Below are 21,839 nucleotides of genomic sequence, written 5' to 3' on the forward strand. Positions count from 1 at the left end.
GAGGCAAAAAGATACAGCTTAGAATTAATGCATTCTGGACACAGTCTATAGCAGATGGTGAAAAAAGCCCATAATGGGAACGTTAGAATCGCTATACCAGTTCAGTCTATGATTGCTTTCTCTGACACTGACTAATAGTGGATGCTTCAGAAAGAAACCTGATAATGGGCAACTATGGGATTATCTTCCCATGGGGGACATTCCTTCCTATCCCTTTTTTTCCCCCTATTGCCTGAAGCATGAAAGTTTAACTCTGTTATAAATGCATATCTAATGTCACTGTGGATTTTCTTATTAGCTATGTAAATGACTATTCTTTAAAATTCTACTGTGCTTTTCATATTAATATCCAGTGACAGTGTGTTCCCCATGTTAATTTCATGTTGCATAAAATATTTCCTTTTATGGGTGTTAGCCTTTAATTTCATTGGGTGATTCTTTGCTCTCGTATGAGGGTAAGTAGGAGTGCCTGGTTACCTTATCTATGCCATTCATTATTTATATATCTCTCTATCAATGTTGTTGACTTTAGGGTACGTCTACACTGCGATAAAAAACCCACAACACTGAGTCTCAGATCAGCTGACTCGAGCTCAGGCTGCAGGGCTATAAAATTGTAGTGCAGACATTCAGGCTTGGGTTGGAGCCCAGACTCTCTCAGACCTTCCCTCATCATGGGGTCTCAGCACCTCGTCTCCAATCTGAGCCTGAACATCCACACTGCAATTTTATAGCCAGGCAGATCGAGTCTCACAAGCCCAAGGCAGCTGACCTGGGCCAGCCACACCAATGCTGTGGGTCTTTTATCATAGTATAGATTTACCTTTAGGGGCTTCTTTAGGGTCTAATTATGTTGCTAAGTCATAGTGCTGAAATTTATTTTAAGTTTATTCACAAGTTAAAAATTTCTCACTAATGAAACAGTTTCTCAGCTCTTCCAAGTAGGCTTCTTTATTCTAATATGTTAAAATAGATCCAGAGAGAAACTGAAATGCAGATCAGTGATGTGCCACATTACAGGTGAGCTCAGAACTTCACCGTTTAGAATGGCCCTCGATATATGCATGGAAGTATTTGTAAATTTCGTGTTCATCCAAAGGGACATCCTATCAGTAACCTTTGGTGAAACTTATGGACTTTCCCCATGGGCACTTAGAAAGTTTTAAATATGAAAAATTAAGGAAGAAAAAAATGATTTTTGTGGTCTGTGTTATTAAAAACTTTTTCTTCCAGATGACATCAATATATATTTGTACTTGTTTTTTTAAAGTGCCAGAAAATGCTGAAAATGAAGGAGATGCCTTATTACAATTTACGGCAGAATTTTCCTCAAGGTAAACTTAGGTTATTAACGGTGTAAGACAGATAGTGATTTGTGCTACACTTTAACTATACTTTGTCAGGCAATTCAAGTAAAAGTAAAATAAATATAAATATTTCCTTATCTGGCATAGGCCAGATTCTGCCTTACTTACATTGACTTGAGTGAGAGGCCATTTGTGGAGTAAGATTCTATTCAGTGTGAGTTAAGATGGCAGGTTCTGTCTTTAATTGAGAGGCCACTTTCTTTATATCACTCCTGAATTCCACAAGGGAGTAGAGGGATAACTAAGATACTGACTATAAACAGTAGCACTGTTAATTTAATGAAAATGAGCTCTTTCTAACTGAAAAGCTGATGACTGCTGGAAAATAATATACTTAGTTGCCATGAGAGTTTTAAGAATAACTGAGTAGCTGAATAATAAAAATTACTAGTTAAATGTGTAAAAGTTTTGCTTTTTAGAATTTATATACAGTATATCTGAAACAATTCACTGTTAAACAGTTTCCTTATTTCACCACACAAGTGGCACCCTTTGGCAGCCAATAAAGTGAACCTGGTGTATAGTTTGCTACCATGTTAATTTTTATAAAGCATTTGTAGCTTCTTTGGGATGAAAAGCTTTCCATATGTTTATGATATAATTAAGATGTTATTAAACAAGAATAACACTCAATCAACCAGTAAGAATATAATAGTGAGGAGAAATAGAACTATGATTGAGAAATAGTACTTAAAATTTACACATTAACTTGTAAATATGGCAGTTTGTGAGAGCAGTCAGTTATGATAGAGAAGTTCATAAGGTCAACAATCCTATACAAAAACTTCAGAGGGCAGAGGAGACATTTAAGAGTTTAGCCAATGCATCTATTTAAAAGGAATTTAAACAGAGCTGAAACTGAAGAAAATTACTTATGCTTTATTTTTATTAATTGAATCTTTATGATTTTCAAATAGATATGGTGACTGCCATCCTGTTTATTTTATTGGGTCACTAGAGGCTGCTTTTCAAGAAGCCTTCTATGGAAAAGCCAGAGATGTAAGTGTGTGTTAACGTTACACTATTTCTATTAGAAGGAAAGTGGTAAAAGGGCTAAATATTACATTTTACACTATGCCAAAAAAGTTATGATTTATGCTACATTACTAGTAAGCAGTTTCATACTTTTACATGATTGACTGAAGTGTTCACCCTGCATGTTATGGGAATGACGGGGTTAACTCACACTTGCCAACTGTTCTGTTTTTGTCCTGGACTGGCCTTGCTTACATAACCGATCCCTGGCTTTGATGGCTTTGGCCAAAGTTCTAGCAGTCACCTGAGCTTCTAGGCTTTTTTCTATAAGTGTTGGTCTCCTCTCACTAGATATCACTGTTTGGGAGCCTTGTGGCTGACTGTGACAAGCTGTATATTGGTATCTCTTTTAAATAATGGCTGATACAATCGAATTAGTAAATTAACAATGTTAAGGCCATTGGGGCAGGAAGTGTGCTGCCTTTTGTATTGCTACGGCATTTACTTAAATACAGAATAGTATTATAGTTTGGAATTTAAGGTTTCTATTCAGCCAGATAGGCATCTCAGGGTTCTGATGTTCCACATCCATTTGTAAAAGCAGTATTTTCATAAAATAAGAAAGAGAATAGTTGAATGAAGGCCTGATGTCCTGTATCTAGGAGGGTAAGTACTCACTCACCTGTAATAGTCAATACCTAGATAAAGACTAAAGCACAAATAAAAATCTTAAGCAGCTTTAATTCATCCTTTAGCTATCTTCATATTGGTCCCAAAAGAAATGTGCAAAGTGTGTTTGTCTCTCTTGAATTACTCATATTGAAATGGTCTGTAAGTATTCCTTGTAACAAAATCTCCACTACTTGCTCTAAGCTGACATTTGACATGTTTGCACACCCCAGCAAGTTTCTTGCAGAATAACTGCTAAATTTGGAGTCTAGTTTCATGAATTTACATGTGTGACAGAGCATAGATTGCTCTAGAGCACTTCAGTAGCAAAATAAGAATTGATCATGACTCGTAGGAGTGATGGATGCTAAAGCATGTTGGCAATGAGGCAAGTGAATCAATATAAAAAGATGCTTGATTGAGAGAGTTCACTTTTGACATCTCATCTGAAGTGGTTAAAAGCATATAATTATAAAAACAAAGGGTGTTTTATTAGCGCTCAGAAACCTTTTTTAATTCAGTACAACCCAACTGAATGTTCATCTTCAAAATACTTTTCATATACTATTAACATATAGGATGTGGAAGATGCATTCTATTTCCAGTATTTTTCCAGTGGGTTCAGACCAGATCCTTACCAGGATTATCTAATATGTTTAGCAGTTTACTATTTTTATTACCTTTTTCTTAGAAATGTTGTTTGTAAATAGTGACTGAATTTTTCCAAAAAGGCTGAACTATTGATTCCTTTTTTGTCTTTAAACCCACATAGCAAGTTGCTACTTTAATTAATATCACATTGCAACATTTCGAATTTTAAAAATGCTTATGAAATAAGTAAAGTTTGCTATTATTGTACCTTTTTGCTACTGCAAAAAATCTTTTCAATATTGTTTAAGAGAACTCAAAATGAAAAAAAGGAGACGCTTTATTCTGTTTTTGATAATTGTTATATTTTCGGTCACTTTATAAAACCTGACGTTTTAATTAAGGAAAAATTTTCAGAAATTGCAAGCTAAATGTCCCATGTTCTAATTTATACTGTGAAGGGCACTTAATTTTGCCAGGGCAACAGATGAGCTTCAAGCAGCAGCATTCTTCACTTGAAGTGAGAAATTGAGTTCCAAGAGTAAATAAAAACAAGATTGAAGGTTTAAATCCTCTGCTAGGCTTTTTGAACTTATATACTCATTAAATGTTTATTGGAGTGGTGGGATTATGAAGGATTTGGGGAGCTTCATCAGCTGGTATATAGTTAATCACTAAGTAAAACACTACATTTGATAGAGTGTTTCTCACGATGCCACACTCAATCCATCTTAATGAAAACCGCTTCAGACTGATTTAATTTGAGAGCACTTGGCAGTGAGAGTGCTTATAGATCTTAGCCTTTTTCTTGAGGAATTTGCAGGGCTGTCCAAAGCACTGTACAGTCCAGTTTCAGTGACATACCCCTCAATATCTTTTTTCCTATCTCTATTGCTGACATTTTCTGAAAAAAATCCTAAATTTATATAAATTTGCAGCCTTCTTGCAGAAATATTTGAGATATGATTTTATTAAAAGAATTTACCTAAATCAGTTTGCAGTTACTTTGAAAGTATTCTTTAAAATAATTTTTAAAACTTTTTGTTATAAAAATATGTATTTTAATGGAGGCTTTTCTCTAAATCTTTCACTTACATGTGTCAGAAAGCAGAGACATTTGATACTTTGTTTCAGAAGATATTAAATGAAAAAGAAGCTGTTGCCTACTTTAATTTTAATATAGCTAACCCTGCCTCATTTTTCACTAGTATTTGCATTTTGGCTTCTTGACTTTGAGACTTTAAGATAGCTAATATTATGTTTACTTTTAAAGCAACTTTTTCCATGACAATCCCTGTACTAGCTGTGAAGGGGAGAAATATGCCCAAGTTCTGCCTTGATTTAAATTCTGTGTATAGATCTGCCTAGATTATGTCAAATCAGAATTTGGCCCATGATCTTCCTGAAAAATGCCATGAAAGCAACTCTGTACATCAGCTAGTCCTGTGTGCTCAGAAGAAACGTAGCAAATGTACAGCAAACTGTCTTCCCATTAACAACTGATGTCCTGAGGTAGCTTCTAAATCTTGCTGCATGTTCTGTTATGAGTTCACAAGAAACTTACTGCATATTCAGTACAAAAGAAAGACATTTAGTTTATCAGTTACTGTGTGAGTGTGGTGGGAGTGAGGAAGGGAGACATGGGTTTATTAAAACAAAAAAAGAAATATGGTTGTATGAAACACTTTAGTTTATTCCAACCCAGTGAAGGAAACCTCCATGGTATCGTTTTGAGTTTCTAGCCCTATATATTGTAGTTTTACATAATTACTATATAGGAACATAAGACTAGCTGGACAAGATGACACAGAGGAAGTGTAAAAAAAAAAACAAAAAAAACCCATCATGGACAAGTTTTGTTTTTACATACTTATGTGGAAGTTTATTCCTAGCTTCAAGCAGTTAGTGGTTGACTTACGTTCTGAAGCATGAGGGAATCTGTTCTTTATAAATGTTTATCGTATGTAATGAGTTACTTCGGGTGGTACTGTTCTTTTTGTGTGTCTTATCTCTCTTTTTGCCCCCCGCTAAGTTCTTTGCTTGAATAATTAAAAATTAAAGTATTTCCCTTTCATCAATGATTGCTTGCTTTTCAATTTCAGTAGGTGATCCCTGGATCTTTTATTATGAGAGAGGGTAGAGGATCATTTGATTTACTTTCTCAATAGCACGAATTTTTATATACCTCTATCAGATCACCTCTTGTCTCTCTCAATTTCTCTGTCCACCCACTTCTGATAGTTATATTAAATGTCACTCCTATTGCAGATCCTTGGTGGCCCCCTGAATTGCACACACTCATTGCATCCTGACAATTAGCCACTTAGGCCAGCACTTTGATTTCTCTCTCTTAGACAGTTTTTGATCTATGGCGGAACTTTAACTCTTACATGTGAGTACTTAATTTACATTATAGCCTCCTATAATTTGACTTAATTTAAGACTTTTTGCAAGTCCAAATAAATTGGCCCTTTCTCATCCACCAACATGCTGATTCGCTGAAAGAATTATATTACACTGGAGCAGCAGAATATTCCTTTACAGAAGCCTTCCTGCTGTACCTTGTTTGTCTGTGTTTTATAACTTGGTGTCTCATTATTGTTATGATATAATGGAAATTGTATATGTAGACAACATGCCAGCTTTAGCAGAGATTAGCCAAAGAGTTGCATCTGACATCCATCAAACCTAAACCATTTCTTTCTATTAACATCAGTGTTTTTTATAATAGGGGTGAATTTTGTCACCTGATTGTTGTTGTGTATATATATTTGATCCCTATATATTTGCAATCTTGTCTTTTTTTTTTAGTTTGACTCCAAAAATAAGATTATTTGCTCTATATTTCATGCTGTAGTATGGACGTTGTTTTCTCCATTATATTTCAATAGAAACTGTTACTTCTTAAGGCTCTTCTTCTTTATCTTTGTCTTTTAAAAAGAATTCCATATTGTATTATTAGCCTTTCTTGTAATACAATATTTATAAGAGTGTCTATATGATGATTGGTACTATATATTGTACTATGTGAAGCATACTTTAGTTTTGTTGTAATTTGGTGTGCAGAGAGTGGAGGAGTGATGAAGTCTCTGTGTGTATGAGCCAACTGTTGTTCTAACCCATCTGCTGTTGTGACTTAGGCAGCAGCAAAAGATAGGAAATTAAACCTTTGATTCCTTCTGCTTACTGCTCAGAATCCCAAATCCATACCTGACACCTTTTCAGAAAGAAATCCCATCCTGCTGTTGCTGAAAGAAAGAGTCCTTACTTTAGAAAGGGTTATGTTTGTAATGGTTCTAAGTCAAGTGGAAAGCTATTTTAGCATCATCTGCCAGTGCAGCCCAGGATTGGTTAAATTGCCCACAATCTGCCCTTGGTGGGACTTGCTGTATTGGGCCTGATTTTCAGAAGTTTTGAGCACCAGCAATGCTCTCCGAAGTCATGGGAGCTGTAACTGTTCAGCATTTTTGAAAACCAGGCATGTAGTTTTCTTGCCTTGTAACATCACCGTGGGCTGTGAGAGTGTGGGTAAGTAGATTATACTCCTCTAAGTTAAGACTGATTCTCTGTCTTTTTAAGTGACATTGCTTGCTTGCAGTACTATTGGGCTGGGACCTGCAGAACACCCAAGATTCCAGAAGAAGCCTGTAAACTATTGGCCAGGTTTCATGCTTTCCCTATTCAGTTCTTTTCTGCTCTGTCAGAGCCACATCTTTTGAAAGATCTGGAAAGAACATGGGCAATTCTCAGAGTAGTAAAAATTATCTTGAAATGAAGGTCAAAAGCAATCTGTTGAAGAGCTTTTCAGATTTCACAGCCTTGACTGCAAAAATGAATTTTTTAGACAGTAGAGTTGATTTGGGCTCCGGGGTTATCCACAGTACTTCACTAGCATAGAAGTATTGTAATATTTTAGGAACATTGACTGTAAGAATAGTAACAAAGTTTTTAAAACATTTTTTTTCAGAGAGTACTGAAGGGATTTTTTAAGGGATCCAAATATATCTTGACAGAAAAAAAGATCTCTCAGCCTTATTAGACAATCTACTGACTAAATAGGTTACATTTCTTATTCTCCACAAAAATGTTTTTCTAACCATATAATCTAGGGCTGTGATCTCATCATCTGAAGTGCTGATTTCTTTCTATGTAGTTGGTATATCTTGTATGTAGATGGAAAACCTGAATGCTGCATGAAGTGGTATTGTTGATCCACTAGTCCACAATCTTCCTTCTGATTGAGTATTTTGGTATTGCCCCAGCGTGATGCTCAAGAGTACTATCCAGCTGGAGAGATACCTTCTTTTTTGTGAGACATAAAACTGGCTACTTGCACATTTGTAGTCTTTAAAACAGTTCAATCCTGTTGGCCGTCAAGGGTAAGCAACTATTTAATTTTTTTCATTAATGTAACTTGTGTCAGACACCTGGAGCTTGGGATAGGTATTTCCTTTTTTATTTTTTGTGTAAATCCAAACAAATAAAAATCTGGTGGCTCATTGTGCAAAGGATGTATCCTTACCAGATTGCAACATGAGTATTTGTTATTTTTTATCTTTGCTTGTATTGCACAACATATTGATCAAATAGACAAGAGAGAGATAAAATTAACAAGGCACACATTAAATGGATTAAAAACTGGCTAAGTAATAGGTCTCAAAATGTAATTATAAATGGGAAATAGTCGTAAAATGGGTGCTTCCAGTGCTGTCCCACAGGGGCTGGTTCTTCGCCCTACACTATTTAACATTTTTTATCAATGACCTGGAAGAAAACCTAAAGTCATCACTGATGCAGTTTGCAGATGACACAAAAATGGAGGAAATAATTAAGAGGACAGGTACCTGATTCAGAGCTATCTGGATCTGTTGGTAAACTGGGTAAACAACATAAAAATATAAGAATGGCCATACTGAATCAGACCAATGGTCCGTCTAGCCCAGTATCCTGTCTTCTAACAGTGGCCAATGCCAGATGCATGAAAGGGAATGAACAGAACAGGACAATTACTGAATGATCCATATTCGTCATCCAGTCCCAGCATCTGGAAGTCGGAGGCTTAGGGACACCCTGAGCATGCGGTTGCATCCCTGACCATCTTGGCTAATAGCCATTGATGGATCTATACTCCATGAACTTGTCTAATACTTTTTTGAATCCAGTTACAGTTTTTGCCGTCATAACATCCTCTGGTAATGAGTTCCGCACATTGACCGTGCGTTGTATGAAGAAATACTTAATTTTGTTTGTTTTAAACCTACTGCCGATTAATTTAATTGGGTGACCCCTGGTTCTTGTGTTATGTTAAGATATAAATAACACTTCTTTATTCACTTTCTCCACACCATTCATGATTTTATAAACCTCTATCATATCGCCTCTGTCATCTCTTTTCCCAGATGAATATTCCCAGTCTTTTGAATCTCTCCTCATATGGAAGCTGTTCCATACCGTTAATCATTTTTGCTGCCCTTTTTTAGTACCTTTTCTAATTCTAATGTATCTTTTTTTGAGATGGGGAGACCAGAACTGCATGTAGTATTCAAGGTGGGCATACCATGGATTTATATAGAGGTGTTATGCCATTTACTGTCTTATTATCTATCCCTTTCCTAATGGTTCCTAACATTCTGTTTAACTTTTTTGACTGCTGCTGCACATGTGCACATGTAATGGATATTTTCAAAGAAATATTCACTATGACTCCAAGATCAATTTCTTGAGTGGTAATAACTAATTTAGACTCCGTCATTTTGTATGTAAAGTTGGGATTATGTTTTCCAATATGCATTACTTTGCATTTCTCAACACTGAATTTCATCTGCCATTTTGTTGCCCAGTTACCCAGTTTTGAGAGACCCCTTTGTAGCTCTTCACAGTCAGCTTTGAATTTAACTATTGAGTAATTTTGTATCATCTGCAAACTTTGCCACCTCATTGTTTACCCCCTTTTCCAGATCACCTATGAGCACTATTCCCAATGCAAATCCCTGGAGAACACCACTATTTACCTCTCTCCATTCTGAAAACTGACCCATTTATTCCTACCCTTTGTTTCTTGTCTTTGAATCAGTTACTGATCCATGAGAGGACCTTCCCTCTTATCCCATGACTGCTTACTTTATTTTAGAGCCTTTGATAAGGGACCTTGTCAAAGATGTTGTGAGAGTCCAAGTACACTATATCCTCTGGATCACCCGTGTCCTCATGTCTGTTGACCCCCTCAAAGATTTTGAATAGATTGGCGAGGCATAATTTCTCTTTACAAAGCCGTGTTGACTTTTCATCAACAAATCATGTTCATCTATGTGTCTGATAATTCTGTTCTTTTCTGTAATTTCAGCCAGTTTGCCTGGTACTGAAGTTACACTTACCAGCCTGTAATTGCCAGGATCGCTTCTAGAGCCTTTTTAAGAAATTGGCATCGCATTAGCTATCCTCCAGTCATCTGGTACAGAAGCTGATTAAGTGTTAGGTTACATACCACAGCTAGTAGTTCTGAAATTTCATATTTGAGTTCCTTCAGAACTCTTGGGTGAATACCGTCTGGTCCTGGTGACTCATTACTGTTTAATTTATCAGTTTGTTCCAAAAACTCCTCTAGTGACACCTCAATCTGGGACAGTTTCTCAGATCTGTCACCTAAAAAGAATGGCTGAGGTATGGGAATCTCCCTCACATCCTCTGCAGTGAAGAATTATGCAAAGAACTCATTTAGCTTCTCTTTGTTTTCCTTGAGTGCTCCTTTAGCACCTTGGTCATCCGGGGCCCCCTAGATTGTTTGGTAGGCTTCCTGCTTCTGAAGTACTTAAATTTTTTTTTGCTGTTAGTTTTTGAGTCTTTGGCTAACTCTCAAATTTGGCTGCTCTTCAAATTCTTTTTTGGCCTGCCTAATTATACTTTTACACTTGACTTGTCAAGAGTTTATGCTGCTTTCTGTTTTTCTTAGTATGATTTGACTTCCAAATTTTAAAGGATGCTTTTTTGCCTCTAAATACTTCTTTTATTCTGTTGTTTAGCCATGGTGGCATTTTTTTGTCCTCTTACTATTCTTTTTAATTTGGAGTATACATTTAATTTGAGTTTCTATTATGGTATTTTTTAAACATATCCATGCAGCTTGCAGGCATTTCACTCTTGTGGCTGTTCCTTTTAATTTCTGACTAGCTTCCTCATTTTTGTGTAGTTCCCCCTTTCTGAAGTTAAATGCTACTGTGATGGACTTCTTTGACATTTACCCACCCACAAGGATGTTAAATTAAATTATGTTGTGGTTGCTTTTTCCAAGCAGTTCAGTTATATTGAGATCTTGGACCAGATCCTGTTGCCCATTTATGAATAAATCAAGAATTACCTCTTCGCTGGTGGGTTCCAGGACTAGCTGCTCCCAGAAGCAGTCATTAATAGTGTCTAGAAACTTTATTTCTGCATCCTGTCCTGAGGTGACATGCACCCAGTCAATGTGGGGATAGTTGAAATCCCCCATTATTATTGAGTTTTTTATTTTTAAAGCCTCTCTAATTTCCATGAGCATTTCACAATCATGGTCACCATCCTGGTCAGGTGGTCAACAGTGTATTTGTCCTGCTATACTCTTATTATTCAAGCATGGAATTTCTAGTGATAGAGATTCTGTGGTTCAGTTTGATTCCTTTAAGATTTTTACTATATTTGACTCTATGCTTTCTTTCACATATATTGCCACTCCCCCAGAGGACTGGCCTGTCTCCGAAGATCTGTGAGAGTGAGGGATCATCCATCAGGATAGATTGTAGATCCTTGATGATGCGTTGGAGAGATTTTAGTTGGGGGCTGAAGGTGATGGCTAGTGGCATTCTGTTACTTTCTTTGTTGGGCCTGTCCTGTAGTAGGTGACTTCTGGGTGCTCTTCTGGCTTTGTCAATCTGTTTCTTCACTTCAGCAGATGGGTATTGTAGTTACCTAGCCTTGCAAAAAAGCCCGTTGCCAACTCTATCCACATATCTATTCAGAGAACAGCCATTTTTTCATGTTCTCTCTCTCTCTCTCTCTCTGTGTGTGTGTATCTCTTCCTACTGTATTTTCCACTACATGCATCCGAAGAAGTGGGTTTTAGCCCACCAAAGCTTATGCTCCAATAAATTTGTTAGTTTCTAAGGTGCCACAAGTACTCCTCGTTCTTCATCACTGAAAATTTTTATATTAAGCTTGGATGTTTTTCTAAAAGATCTGCTCTAGGAATTATTTGGGGACATTCTATGGCCTGTGTTATACAGGAAGTTGGATTAGATTATCATAATAATCCATTTAGGCCTTAGAATCTATGAATCTACTAAATGTTTTCCTTGTGGCTTCAAGTGGATATTATTCTTCATTCCTGTCCTCAAGTGTGGTACCATTCTTTTGCACTGTTAAACAGTGTTTGTCTTTCATTTGCAGATGAAGCAATTCTTTATAAAGAGATTTGGTATCTTTCAGGATGAAAAGTGGTATATAAATGCACCTCGTCATCATCATACTCTACTAATAAACATCTTGAATGTGTTAAGCCACCTCTTAAATTCTAAGTCACCTCTGAAACCTTTATAAAATTTGGAATTCTCTAATTTATAACTTGGAATTTTTGTAGGAGAGATGACATATAGGTTATCAGAGAGATCTGATTTGAATTGTTTGGCATCCACCACCATAGTATGTGAGCACCTTGCTGAAATTACTTAAACAACAAAAAGTGTAAATACAACTGATTAAGCTCTGACAGTGCTTAAAGCTTAAGTAATGGCTCGTAGTGCTCTGAGAAGTAAGAACCAGAGGTTATCAATTGTCTTCTGGTCCTTACCTCTGTGTTTGGCACTGGTATGACTACTATTAGAATTCTGTGTCTAGTTCTGGTGTCCACAATTCAAGAAATGCATTGATAAATTGCAGAGGGTTCAGAGAAAAGCCACAAAAATGACTGAAGTATTGGAAAACATGCTTTTATAGTGGAAAAACTCAAGGAGCTCAATCTATTTAGCTTGTCAAAGAGAAAATTAAGTGGTGACTTGATCACAGTCTATAAGTACCTACATGGGGAATAGATATTTGATAATAGAGGGCTCTTCAATCTATCAGATAAAAATATAACAAGATCAAATGGCTAGAAGTTGAAGCTAGATAAATTCAGACTTGAAATAAGGTGCAAATGTTTAATAGTGAGGGTGATTAGCTATTGGAACAGTTTACCAAGGGTGAGGCTAGATTTTCAATCTCTGGAAATTCTTTAATCAAAATCACGTGTTTTTCTAAAAGTTGTGCTTTTTGGTCAAACAGAAATTAATTTAAAGAAGTCCTATGACCTGTGTTATGCAGGAGGTCAGACTAGATAATCACAGTGGTCCCTTTGGACCTTACAATCTGTGTATCCATGGAGTATGTTTAGGCCAGACTCCTTTAGGGAAATTGAAACTGGTCAGTGTTCCTATTCTGTCAGCCTTTGGCGTCTCTGTCCTTTTGGATTCATTCTAGTCCAACACTTCTGATGGTGCATTAGATGTTGGAATTAGCAATCCTTAGCTTTTAACATTTTTTTTCTTTCTCCGTCATGTATGTAATACAAACACACACAAAGCTTCCTGTGTGTCCTCATTCTACCCAGGGATAAACGCATAGTTTCACTGGAAATGGGTTTGAGCTTTGCCCAGTTTCTGCCTTAATCTGTCATCAAAGTGGAATCAACTCTAACATCTGTCATCTGGATATCAAAGAGGGCTTAAATTCTGCTCATGAGATGAAGATGATGTGTATTAGAATATCTGTTTGTACTCCAAGAAGACTTTTTAAAGTGGTTTTAAAGTCTCTAAGGGTACCTTAGATAGATGGATCAGGTTGTTCATTTGAAAGGCTTAAAGAGTTGAAAACATGTCCTTTTGTTCAGTTAAAATCAGTTCTCGCTGCACAAAGCCTTTGGGCTGGAGGAAGAAGAAAGATCTTGATTCAGGAAACCTTCTACCAGCTTGAAAGAATACTTGTGCATTTACCAGATGCTACTGAGTAAGCATTTATGCTTCAATAATTATCCTGAACAGGTAGGTGTAAGATGCAGAAAGCAAAATTTCAAGTCACCAGTGCTACCAATTCTCACAATTTTATCACTGCTCTTGTGATGCTTGGTATTTTTCTTAAAGCTCCAGCACCTGGATTCCCGTTGTTAGATTAGAATTTCAGTTAATTTATTTTTAGATGGAAAGTTGTGGTTAGAGCTTCAAGAGATGGTCTCTAAAGGCTTCAACACCTGGAGACAAATAAAAAGTTCCCAAATCTTATTTTAAAAAATCCTAATGCAATCTCATTATATTTTGGAACCTGAAACATGATTTATGAATGCATAGGATTGCCAATACAGTGCTAGAATTTCACCCTTTCCTTAATGCTTTGAGTGCTATATGTCAGAGGAAAATCCGTTTTTATTAGTGTTCTTTGAAGTCTTGTACTAAGACCTGTAAAGCATTTGACTTAGTCCTTCATGACATTCTGATTTAGGAAAAAGCAACACTGTACAAAATCAATGTAGCCCACATTAAATGGATTAAAAGTTGGTTAACTGATAAAGTTCAGAAAGTAATTGTAAATTAAGAATAATTTTATGGGAGTGTTTCTAGTGGGATCCCACATTGATCTGTTCTTGGCCAAATACTATTCAATATATTTTTCAGTGATTTGGAAGAAACTATAAAGTAATTGCTGGTCAGATTTGCAGATGACACAAAAATTGGTGGAATTGTAAATAACAGTGGGAATGGGTCAGTTATACAGATCAACCTGGATCACTTGGTAGGGTGGGCAAATTTGAACAATGTTTTTTCAATATAGCCAATTCCAAGGTCATACATGTAGGAACAAAAATATAGGTCACACTTACAAGAAGGGAGAGAGTACCCTGTATTGCAATGACACTGAAAAGAATTAAGGGTTATGGTAGATAACCAACTGAACATGAGCTATCCGCGTGATGCTGTAGCTAAGAAGGTGACTATGGTCCTTGGATGCATAAGCAGGGGAATATCAAGTCAATATATGGCATTAGCGAGACGATTACTGGAATATTATGTCCAGTTGTGGTGTCCATGCTTCAATTTTTCAACATCCTTTTTGGAAAGTGTTCAGAAAAGAGGTACAGGAAAAGATGCTTTATAGTGAGATACTTAAGAAACTTGATCTATTTAGTTTATCCAAGAGAAGATTAAAAGGTGACTTGATCACATTCTACACGTTCCTACATGGGGAAGAAACTTCTAACAGGAGACAGCTCTTTAAACTAGCAGAAAAAGGAATAAGGAGATCTAATGGCTGGAAGCTGAAGCTAGACAAATTTAGACTAGAAATAAGGTGGACATTTTTAACACTGAGGGGGAGTAATTAACCATTAGAACAATTTACTGAAGGATGTGGTGGTTTCTTCATCACTTAGTCTTTTAATTAAGACTGGTTGTTTTCTTAAAGATATGTTATAGCTCAAACAGAAATTATGGGCTTGCTGCTGAAATTACTTGGTTAGGTTCCATGGCTTGTGTTATGCAGGAGGTAAGATTCGATTATCATATTGGTCCCTTTGGGCCTTAAAATCTATTTATCAGTATAAATCTAAAGCAGTGTTGTTTAACCTTTTTTCATTTGAGGACCCCTAAAAAATTCAAATTTGAAAATCTCAGATATAGTCTTTGGACCCCCTGGGGTCTGTGGACCACAGATTGAAAACTACTGATCTAAAGGCTTGAAAAAATCCTCTTGCCCACTCACTGATGGCTAGTGGGAAGCTCTCCCTGATGACTGTGCAAACCTAAAGTATGGATTTCTGCAGTTTAAGTTTTGATTTTAAAACTGTTGAGTTTCTTGTCCTTATGGTTGTAAAGTTAATTTTCCAAGTGTGAACTGATGCAGTGCTCTGAGCCTTCAGACAGAGCTGGTGCTTCTCCTGATGCTCATACCTTTCCCAAGTAGCACCAGAAAAATGAAATGAACAGAACTGATTAGTTTCACAGCTGCTATATAGAACACTGAGATAGATTTATATTAATTTCGTGCTCCTGAACTAGCTGAGCTTGTTAACCAGTATCCTCCACATGGTTCTCACTTGTTGGTAGGACCGCCCCATCCTTGTGTATATAGTTCTGGCTAGTAGGTTTAATCCTCTGACTGGTTAGGTGCCTGGCAAATTTTTAAGCCTTTTTCTAAATATAAGGGAAAATTGATATCTCAGATACATCTGTGTTGTAATTTATGGCAAATGCTGACTTTGTTATGCCCACGGTAGTTCTAGATTGGCTGGTCTAGAGATTGAAATAATCTGTTTGGCCACAAAAGAGAGGGTGAAATAGGATTTCAAGCTACTTTATTCTGCCCGGGTAAGGTGTCTGAATTGAGACACATAAGGGAATCACTTCTTGAGGTGATTTGGTGGCTCAGTCTCCGTGTCCATTTGGTCTTCTGGCTTTCTGAGACTGTCAAGAAGACTGCTAATTGTGATTTTTTTTTTTTTTTGAGCTGTGGGTACTTATCTAGTAGAAACTTCATTAGGCTGGATTGCAGTCCACTCTTTCAGCATCCTTAAGATCTATTTCTTTTGTTTGTTTGTTTCTACCTAAACCACCAGTGACAGGGGTTCCCTCATTCCTTCTATATGAGTGCAAAATAAATGAACTTTTCTCAAGTGCCACAAGAATGTAAGTGTTCTTGAGACTTTGATGGTCAAGACTAGGTGTACTGGGTGTCTGCACAAGAAGTCTGTTAATGGAAGCCCTAGTGTGTCACTGATAAAGGGTCCATCACTGAGGCCCTCTTGGAATATTAACATAATGAAAGCTTTATCCCTTCTCATCTTCCTCAATACCTGGTATAGGAATGGGAGTAGCAGAAAACTTATTGTCCAGATAAAGTCCCCGGCGGAACTATTTACAATCGAGGCATGTGATCTGTCAAAAGCCCATTAACTTTCAATGAGACTTGTGCTCCTAAGTCACCTTAGGCTATGTCTACACTACGCAGCTTTTAGCGACACAGCTGTGCTACTACAGAGGTACCGCTAAAAGGCGCGCAGTGTAGCTACTGTTTATCGGCAGGAGAGAGCTCTCCTGCCAACAGAAAACTTCCGTCCCCACCAAGCGGCGTTAGCATTGTTGGCAGGACAAAGCACTGTTCACACCAGTGCATGTTGTTGACAACACTTTTGTCTTCCGGGGATGTGTGGGCTTTTTTAACACCTCTGAACAACAAAAGTTTTGTCTTTTACTTGCCAGTGCAGACGAAGGGTTAGGGCCAGATTTTTAAAGGCATTTAGGCTCCTAAAAATGCAGATAGACACTTAATGGAATTTTCAAAAGCACCTAACTCCCATTGAAATCAATCTTTAAAAATCAGGTCTTTAAGACGTTTTTGGAAATCCCAGCCCTAGTGTATTAAAAAAACTCAAAAGTGCATTGTAAAAAATATCAAAGCAACATATATTTTCCTAGAAAATATGCTTTAAAAAAATCAAAACCAGTCATCTCCTGATCATCATTTGCTATCATTTAAATAATCTTTCTACTGTCGCTTTTTACTGTTATCCTAACAATAAACCTCATTGTGGCCTGCAAGTTTTTTGGGCCCATGATTTTACAGGTGCAATCAACTGCAGTTACAAAAGATAGTTTAGCCATCTAACTGCCTGATATCTGGATGCAAATGACAATTATACCCACAAATAAGGTAGTTCAAATTTAGACATCTGTCGTTTGTATGCATAAGTTTGTGTGCCTGTCTTGTTTACTAAAATTTGGCCCTAATTGTTTAATCTTAAAACTGTACATATTTTGGAACATTCAGTTGGATGGAATCTCATATTTAACAGTTTCATGGGGTTGTTTCTTCGGAACTAAAAGTGTTTCTCAAGAGCCTTTTTTTATCAGCTCCCAGTGAAAAGAGGAGAGCAAAGCCATCCGCTTACCACAAAGCAGTGCCACCACAAAGGAAAGATTAAGGGTTTAGAGAGAGGTCAATGTGGGTTTTTCTCTAACTAAACACTTTCCTAAAGTTTCCTTGTGGAAAAAATAATGAAGTCATCTAAGAGTTTTTAAAGAATTTTTATTTCTTTTTCACCGTCTGCATTCGCTTGTCTTCCCAGCATGGATGTTTAATCTTTCTAGGCTTTGTGAATTGGCCCAAATGAATAAGTGGTGAGTTGTCTCTCTAGGAGCTAGAGGCTTATTCTAAGGCCCTAATCACTGAGTAAACACATCTTTGCCCTCCCTCTCTTACAACTGCTATATAATAGTGAGATTCTAGCACAGTAACCTGGATATTGCAGGGATCGATGCTTTGAAATGCAGAACGGCTGATCCTCAAAAACAGACAGTGCCTGATCTTCCCCTGTTTCTTTCTTCTTTTTAAATTAAATATCACCACAGAGATGCTGTTTTATTGCTTGATATTGTGCATTAGTGCCCTGGATTTTCAAGTTTAGTTTCAGTCAACACTGTTGGCTGCACTTATATGGAACTGTGCATGTTGGGCTTATTAATGGCCTTTCCTGGCACATGTGTATTTGGTTATGAAGAACATTTAAATTAAATCAGACAAACATTATTGTATATTACTAATCCCTTTCTCAAAGTCTAATGTTCAAATGTACTCTTCTTTTTGTTTAAACAGACATTGCTAAGCTTTACCCATAGCCAGTGTTCCCGGTTATAAATATACTGATTTTTCTAAAAATGAATTGTCCCAAAATTGCACCCCATATCTTGATATATTAATGCAAGGTACCAGATCAATATCCTACTGTAGATGTTACTTCTTATGGATAGATTTCAATTACCTTTATAAAAATTATATGCAAAACCACTCACCCATTTGCCATACTTGTCACTTGCCTTCTCAGCATGGATGTTGAAGCAGTATTTTAAAACAATGTTCCTAACAGTAATTTTTGTGGTTATTTTCCATTGCTTTTTAAAAACTGTTTTTGATTTATTCAGATACCAGATATCAGAGCATGGTCCTTTCCCCTAATGATCTTTTTCTCTATATTATTCCCATCCCACCTTCTTCCCCTACGAACATGCAGATACACCAGTCACTTTCCTTCCCAACATGTGGTCTGCCATTACATCTCCATATTATGGGGAGGATGCACAGCTGCATTGTTGGCTACCTTCATTGCAGGTTTAGGTATTGGTTTCAGATGAACGATGCAGAGGTGATCCTCTCCCTTGCAAGTACATAATCTCTAAAATAGTCTTCAGCAAAATGGGAAATCATAATTGTTTCCAAACTTGGCTCTCTTATGGCACCAGCCTGGCTAACAGCAATTCACTATCGTTTTGTTAAGCTGAACATTTACAATTTACTTTGTTGTGACAAAAGGCATGTTTTGATAAGAGAACTGTATTCAATATTGTCTTTACTGTTTAGCAAGCCAAAAATAGTGATCTCATTGTCAGAACTAAATGTGAAATGGATGCTCCTTGGTATGCCTTTTTCTGGAGACTGTCAAATGTTTACTGCAGGTACTTTTATTTAAATAAACTTTTTATTTTTTGTGTTAAAATACATATCTTTAATATTAATCTACTTTAATGATATCCCAGATCACTTTTTGGTAATAAGAAAAATTCACTTTTGGCCCTTTACTTGGTTTTTGAAATAGAATGTTGACTATTCAGATTAAAAATATTTGAGTGGATTTTGGGGGACGAAGGGTAGTTTGACTTTAATTGCAAGAATTTGATTTTTCTCTTTCCATGTTACTAAATTGTATGAAACACTGTCAGAACATTAAAGAAACAGCATTTGTTTATGTTGAGAGTCAGTCTCGCACTGTAGACAGTCTTGTGCGCACTGACACACAAACCTACAGTAGCAATTTTAAGTTACTAAACAGACTTCTTAGACAGGTGTTTTCACTGATCAGTATTTTCTCCTGTCTTTGCAGAGAAAGCTTCTTGCAATCTACCTCCACCATGATGAAAGCGTACTAACCAATGTGTTCTGCTCACAAATGCTTTGTGCCGAATCTATTGTTTCATATCTGAGTCAGAACTTCATAACCTGGGCATGGGATATGACAAAAGAAGCAAACCGAGCAAGGTAATACAGTTTGAGTTGTGAGCTGAGCTGCTTTTGTTTCAAGAAAGCTTGCCATGTCTGTGTAACAAATGTTGTGTTGCTTGGTGTCTATTTAAATAAAAAAATCCATTCTGTGTTCTCTAGTCTAAGTCAGCCTACCTCCAGTGAAGTTAATGGAGCTTTGCCAGTTTACACCAGCTGAGAATCTGAGTCTCTTTGTTCTCATTATAAGATCACTCACTGTTGTTATAGAGTTTGGGAAATTGTTTACTGTTTCTTTCATTGCAGATTTAATTTATTTTCTTGCATCTTCCTTTGCAAGCACTAGAGTACTATAAACATATTTTTAAGTTTTGTTTTGAACTGCCACAATGAGTGAGCAACACCAATTGATTGACAGTGAGAGGTGATTATATTAATTAACTACCTGGGGGCCCTGTCAGAATTATTTATTGCAACTGGAAAAATTATCTTAAATACAAGATATTTTTAAAATTAATTATAAAACAAATTATAAAGGGAACAATTCATATGACTGGTGTGAACGAAACAATTCTCCTGTCAAAAATATTTTTTGATAGCGATCAAAAATCACAATGCAAATATAACATTTATTAATAAGTTAAATGGTGTCTTACAAAAATAATAATTTTAAGGAAGTGAATTGTAGACCATGTCAGCTAGGTAGGTAATAGCTTTAATTCTACCACAAACTGATTGATGTATTTGACTTATACCACAGATTCTCTTGCACACAGTCAGCAATCCATTCATATCTTAATATAAAAACAATTCCGTCTTGCAGATGTTGGGATATGTTTATTTGGTCTGTTGATCATGATGTCTGTAAAAATGATGAAGGTTTTAAAGTCAGGCCTGTTTGAGTTTCTAATGTGGACTTCATTTCATCATGTTTGAAGTGCACATATGACTGTCACTTGCCATGATGCTATTTTGGCTGTGTTAATGCAAAAATAATGCGCTGTTTTGTGAACAAAAGAGGTTAAATTCATTCACTTAAGGGCAACTTCATTGTTGTTACCTAATTCAAATGATTATTGAACAATTAGAAATTATCCAGATTTGTGTTCCTGTTGCCCTGTGGCTCAGTAGTAATTGGATTTCTGAATATAGACTTTATCCATTCTTATTCCTCAAACTTGTACACTGCATTAGTTTTTCGTTAGATAAAGGGTGTCAGAGTAAAACAGAGCAATATCCTTGTGAAGTAATTTACTCTTTTAAAAAAACAGACCATTGTGATCTGTTTCACAGGGTATCTTAACTTAACCTTGAATATCTTCAGTGTTGCAAAAGCCTCCCATCCTTTTAATTCCTTTTATTTGTTTTAATGACATCATTGTATTAATCACACTTAGTTAAAGGTGCTGAAAAAAGTAATGCCAAACACAGATAAAAATGAAGCATCTAGGGTCTTTCATGAGCCCAAATACAGAGACTGGAGGCTTGGCTAAATCTTTTGGTATTGCCATTCATTGGCAGTAAGAAGCCTCCTCCTTTTCTTTTATCCCCCAACTTGATATAAAAGGAAACACTATTTCTAAACCATCTGTAGTGGCTAAGTTCGGTTGACTACCTGCTGTTATATTGTTCTGTTCTCCATTTAATTCACTAGTTTCTTTTATTTTACAATGACAAAAAATTGCAGTGTAGTTTCTTTTGAAAAACTGTGTTTGAGGGAGTTTTTTATGACTGACAATCAACAGCCATGTAATTGCTTTGTTGTGTTTTACTAAAGAAGTCTATTAAGTAGCACAACTTTGATACACTAGTAATAAGAGTTTGCAGGTTACAGAGACACCTGTGGTGACCAAAGCGACAGAAGCTGCTTGTTAGAAAGAGCCTGTACAGCTGTGTCCTATTAACTCCTTATGACACTTTTAAAACACAAAATAAAGGGCTTGTTTAAGGCTTTATAGCTATTCTCAGTGAATCTAGTCACTGATTGTGTAGTATGATAGGATTCTTAAGCCTTCGTTTTTTGCTTTCTGGTAACATCATACAACAAAGAAATGGTCATATTAACAGTGAGGTTAAAAATTAGTAAGGGGTAAATAAGACACGTTAGCACAAAATAGCATGATTCATTGTTTATATATAATGTTACATCTTACTTTTTAGGTTATGAGCTTCTTGGGGCAGGAATTATGCCTCTTT

General features: G+C 36.4%; 1 protein-coding gene across 1 annotated transcript in view; it reads left to right on the forward strand.

Moving 5' to 3' along the window:
- The window catches only part of FAF1 (Fas associated factor 1), a 305,001-nt gene that overhangs the window by 212,674 nt on the left and 70,488 nt on the right, over window positions 1–21,839 (forward strand). Inside the window, exons 11-13 of the mRNA XM_077823839.1 lie at window positions 1,271–1,334; window positions 2,285–2,366; window positions 19,528–19,682. Of these exons, the coding sequence (XP_077679965.1) occupies window positions 1,271–1,334; window positions 2,285–2,366; window positions 19,528–19,682 (301 nt within the window). The remainder of the gene's footprint in view (window positions 1–1,270; window positions 1,335–2,284; window positions 2,367–19,527; window positions 19,683–21,839) is intronic.

The sequence above is a fragment of the Eretmochelys imbricata genome, chromosome 8, assembly GCF_965152235.1.
Source record: "Eretmochelys imbricata isolate rEreImb1 chromosome 8, rEreImb1.hap1, whole genome shotgun sequence".
NCBI classification, from domain to species: Eukaryota; Metazoa; Chordata; order Testudines; family Cheloniidae; genus Eretmochelys; species Eretmochelys imbricata.